This window comes from Diospyros lotus, chromosome 10, assembly GCF_014633365.1.
Source record: "Diospyros lotus cultivar Yz01 chromosome 10, ASM1463336v1, whole genome shotgun sequence".
In the NCBI taxonomy this organism is placed as follows: Eukaryota; Viridiplantae; Streptophyta; class Magnoliopsida; order Ericales; family Ebenaceae; genus Diospyros; species Diospyros lotus.
Window position 1 is genome coordinate 13223348 of NC_068347.1, and position 4875 is coordinate 13228222.

The 4875-nt window shown below is 37.2% G+C and overlaps 1 protein-coding gene across 1 annotated transcript; it reads right to left on the minus strand.

Moving 5' to 3' along the window:
* Positions 1-2534: 2534 nt before the first annotated feature.
* LOC127811115 (exopolygalacturonase-like) lies at positions 2535-4132 on the minus strand. The gene is made up of 4 exons (XM_052350826.1): positions 3986-4132; positions 3573-3878; positions 2911-3429; positions 2535-2780 (listed from the first exon to the last, which is right to left on the minus strand). Exons 1-4 carry the CDS (start codon positions 4130-4132, stop codon positions 2535-2537), a joined length of 1218 nt encoding a protein of 405 aa, XP_052206786.1.
* Positions 4133-4875: the final 743 nt, after the last annotated feature.

Sequence of the window (4875 nt, forward strand, 5' to 3'; positions counted from 1 at the left end):
GTTTTTGTTCGATATCATTTAAATAATGACCCTCTCACGGATCCTCTTTGTGCACGGGGGCTCCGGGAGGCTAGCCGTTACAGTTGGGGCAGTCTTAATGAAAATTAAATAGCCAAGTGTAGTATGGTTGAAACCCAAATCTGCTAGTGGATCCTGGGGGTGAGGGAAGGGAATGACGAAGCCTAGCTCCCATCCAGGGCGTTTCGTGTTGAAATATAGTCTACCCTTCACGAATGGCCGGGCAAGTGAGCAATTCGATTAATTGTTCACGAATGGCACCCGTAAGTGGGAATTGGGCGTCACACACATGCCCGCGAGTTTGATTCGCGTCTAGCCCCTGGTCCTCCTCGCGTGCGACTGCTCGCGCCACGCCTCCTTCAACATATTCAAGGCCCCCATTAATTTTAAAGTGAACTCATGGCCACTTTCGCAATTTGCATTTCAGCAACCACAATTTCCATTAATTACACATGTGCCCCCTTAATAATTTCCCTTACACCCAATCTTTTTTCACTTATTTCTCTTACACCCCAAATTTCCAAATAAATTCCCCAACTTAATTTATTTTATTCTTTCATTATTACTATAGATACTCCCAAATAAAATAATTATTTATCCTAATTGCCCATTTTCTCTAGACCATATAAATTATTATTTCCTCATAAATTCTCAAATATTCAATAGTTATTATTTATCTTCAAAATTTTCAAGATGTTACATTACTATATGGTTATGCATCTAGAAATAAGGCAGGTATTGGACATGGCATGGCATGATGTTGCATTGACATGAATTGCATGGGATGTTTTGGAAAGAGTTTTTTCTTTAACCTACAACCTTTCTTTCTAGAGCTTGCTGAGTCTTGTAACTCACATTTGCTTTCCATCATTCTAGGTAAGAGAATCACCTGAGATATCGGGTATGCTCGATAGGGTTGGGTCCAGATTATCAAGCCAAGATAGTAGGTGCAAAGTTCTCCCGAACCTAGATCCTGGGTGTCATTGTGTTTGGTTAGGGTAAAGCTTTTATGTTATTGAGATATATGTGTATTATGTGAGTTAGGTGGGCTCACGGTGTGAATGTTTATGTAAGAAGGACTATGAAATGTTATGTGATAAAAGGTTATGATATCTATAAGGGTTGTGTGGGAGTTAGGTTATGTTATTGTTTGATATCATTCAAATAATGACTCTCTCACGGATTCTCTTTGTGCACGGGGACTGCGGGAGATGGGCCATTACAGTCGGGTTGTAAGTGAGCAGGGCAATGAATGTGAATTTGTTTTTCCCCTAGTTGTTGAGCCAAAAGCGAGACAACAAGGTTACGTTGGGTTTTTCCCTCGTTGTCGCGCTGTAAATGGGGCAACGGGCTTGAATTTGTTTTTCCTTCGTTGTTGGGCCATAAGTAGGACAACTGAGTTGCATTGGGTTTTTCCCTCATTGCCGGGCTGTAAGCAAGGCAACAGGTTTGAATTTGTTTTTCACTCGTTGTCGGGTTGTATGCAGGATAATGGGCTTAAATCTATTTTTCCCTCCTTGTTGGGCTGTAAGCAGGACAACGGGCTTGCGTTGACTTAGTTTTCTTTCTTGTGAGTGAGTTATGAAAGTATATGCCCAACAAAATAAGAGAGTAAGTAGTGAACACATAACCATTTTTTACATGGTTCAATCAAGTGTGCTTACGTACAAAAAAAAAATTCTTGAAATCCTAAGTTATTTAATGCCCAGGAAATCAAGGGTGTTACAGTTAGTATTAAAGCGAACCTAAGAAAAAATTCGCAAGTAGCTAGATGAGCAAGGCCACCATAAATTTTGGGAATTAGGTCGGGATTTTCGAGATATTTTGTGGCATACTCTAGTTGCTTATTCAATTTGAATTATGTCATGCCTTGGTGATTTAATGGATGCTAATTCGCCCTGTCTTCTTGCCAGATGGTGAATACAAGAAGAAATAGGCGCGAGAGATGCAATGACAAAGAAAACAACACCAACCCCCACCCAGGAAATGGTGTGGAAGGGCTGACCTCGGTGAAAGTCGGATGGATAGGATCGAGAGGGTTCTAGAAGGTATGGCTAGGCGAATTTTAGAATTGCAGCCCAAGAAAAGAAGAGTAGATGCTTTCGGCAAATTTTGAATAAATGGGTGATTGTTTTTCTATTCAAATGTGGGGTTAGAAGCAACACTTAGTGGCTTTAATTTTAAATTAAAAATTAAAGCACAAACAAATAGAGTTAGGGATAATTCATCATTATAAAATAGAATAAACATATAATTAAATGGAAGCACAAACAAAAAAAAAAATTGTAAATTTTCGCTAGTGTAAGATTTCAACTTGATAAATAATTTCTTAAGATCCACTAATACATGGACGGACTCATTTATTGGATCGAATATAGCATGACTAGTTAACAACTCAACAAAAATCACTACCCGAATAACATCCATTTTAGGAATGGACGGGGTGTCGAACTCTACATGCAACGAAACATATGTTTTATGGTAGAGACGTTTTAGTTTTCTTGGTCCAGAAAGGTTCAAGAAGTTGGAGCCTTGGTTGCGCACACTGGAGGATTCTGCTTTCCAGAAAAGATCGGATTTATATTAGCACATTCTGAGGTGGCAGGGCCATCTGAACCACTGTATTTTAGGTCAATATCGCCAACTTGTACGTTGCTGCATGGTATGCCACTGCTACAAACAAGCTTAACAGCCACTTTAGTAGGAGTCGTTCCACGAATGTTCTTGAAGGTCACATCACTGATCTTAACAAGCGAAGGAGACTAAACACAAGAAAATTGACCAATCCAGTAATATTCTTGTTAGTTAATATAAATGAATAAATAAAACTTGGTAAAAATATATATGTTGCTTTCAAATTTGTGTATATATAGATGGATTTAAATTAAGTACCTGGGAGGAGCATTGGTTATAAGGGCAGTATCCCTGATCAATCAAGACTGGATTGCCTACATTGTCCATTATGATATCCTCGAAATGGAGACCAGAGGCTACGCTATGACCAGGAGATGCCGGCCATGTTTTTACCCTTACACCATTATCGGTGCCAGTAAGTGTACAATTCTTAATGGTGATGCCAATAACAGGGTCTTCTTTTTGGTACCTACCCAGGCTTCCAATGCTAATGCCATGTCCTGGTCCACAAGTCACTTTCTCAACCTTAACATTTTGGCTACCATCACCAATCGACACACAATCATCTCCAGTCTTTATGTTTGAATCTATTATATTCACCCCGTCTGAACGTCCAATGTGGATGCCATCTGTGTTGAGGCTTTCGTCAGGTGCGCTGATAGAGAAGTGCTCAAAAGTTAAGTTCTTACATCCTATAACATTAACATGGAAGTGCTTGCTGTCCTTGGAAGTTACATCACGGATTACGGAATTGGTGACCGCGTTCAAGCCCATGTTCTGGTTTGGAATATTTACTAGAAAGGTTAATAAATTTGTTACACCAACACAACATATATATATATATATAACGAAGATGTAATTAAAGACATCATATATACAAATATATATATATATATTAAACATTTACGTACTCTACTTACCATTGACTTCTTACAATCTGTGTTCTTGTCGCAATCATTGTTGGCCCAAGCAGTGGCGCCCTGACCATCGAAAGTTCCACCACCTGATATGGTGAGTTGATCGACGTGGTCAATACTAATCCAACTACCAGACTTCAAGGCATTGGGATCTTTTGGGGCGTTCACGGTTCCCTCTACTTTAATCTCCACAGGAGCCTTGCAAGGCCCTTTAAGTTCCACTTGCGTCAACAAATACGAGCCTTTTGGAATCGTAATTGTACTTGGACTTGTTGCTGCACATGCCTCTGTCCACGCATCTAGTACAGCCTATAATTTAAAATAAAACAAATTAATGATGAGCCATACGTACCATTAATTCAAAGGACTTTTGAGTGTTAAGCATGCATCTTAGATTTGCAGTGTTTCTTACGTACCTTGCTGATATCTGTTTTATCATCAGCCTTCGCACCATATTTTGTAATATCAAAACTCGCAGCATGAGTTTGTAGAAGAACTTCAGCTAACAATAGCAAGAAAGAAATTGCTAGGTTACTGGATTTGATTACAACCATCTTCTCCATCTCAATTTCAATCTCTCTTTTTGAATGAGTTGATACTATAATTAAGCCTTGCTTCAAGATTTATATATATATATATATATATACATTGAATTGAAAGGATTATTTAACGTCATCAAACCTCTAAATCAGTTTTTACTACACTTTTCGTGCTTGTCATGACACGTGTTCAACTTCCTATCATAAGCTTGCTTTCTACACCATACATAACCGTGCTATTCTGGGATTAATTAATAAATCATCAAATAAAAACATATTTTAAGCAGCAAACTTCTAATCTCTTCCACTTGTTTTGCATGGATGAAGGACGGAACGGTTATTTGATCTATTCTTTGCTCCATGTATAGAACAATGAAAAAATATTATTATTATTATTATAACCATGTAAACAAGAGTCATTCTTATTTTGCTTAATTTAGAACTAGTGAGCGAAATTTGAGCACTCATTTTCCATTATTATTATTACTATATTTGTGTAAAATTATTATAAAGTTATTAGTATATTTAATTTGCATCTAGTATTATGAGTACAGATGTCTCGTTTTTTTGTTAACTAGAAAATATATTTTGAATTTGAAATAAATCATTTTGTCACGTAAAAAATAAAACATTTTACCAATTAACTAACTAAGTATATACGTGTTACTCATTTTAGAGAAAAATCTCTTCAAAACATGTCACCTTATTCAATTTGAAATAAAACATTTCATCGTTTGTAGTAATTTTATTTTATAAATAATCAAAAT

Excerpts from the sequence above, each read along its gene's own strand:
- LOC127811115 (XM_052350826.1), bottom strand. The coding sequence starts at position 4,132 with ATGGAGAAGATGGTTGTAATCAAATCCAGTAACCTAGCAATTTCTTTC. Across the intron at positions 3,879-3,985 it reads ATAAAACAGATATCAGCAAG|GCTGTACTAGATGCGTGGAC; the intron begins GTACGTAAGAAA and ends TTTAAATTATAG. Across the intron at positions 3,430-3,572 it reads CAGATTGTAAGAAGTCAATG|AACATGGGCTTGAACGCGGT; the intron begins GTAAGTAGAGTA and ends ATTCCAAACCAG.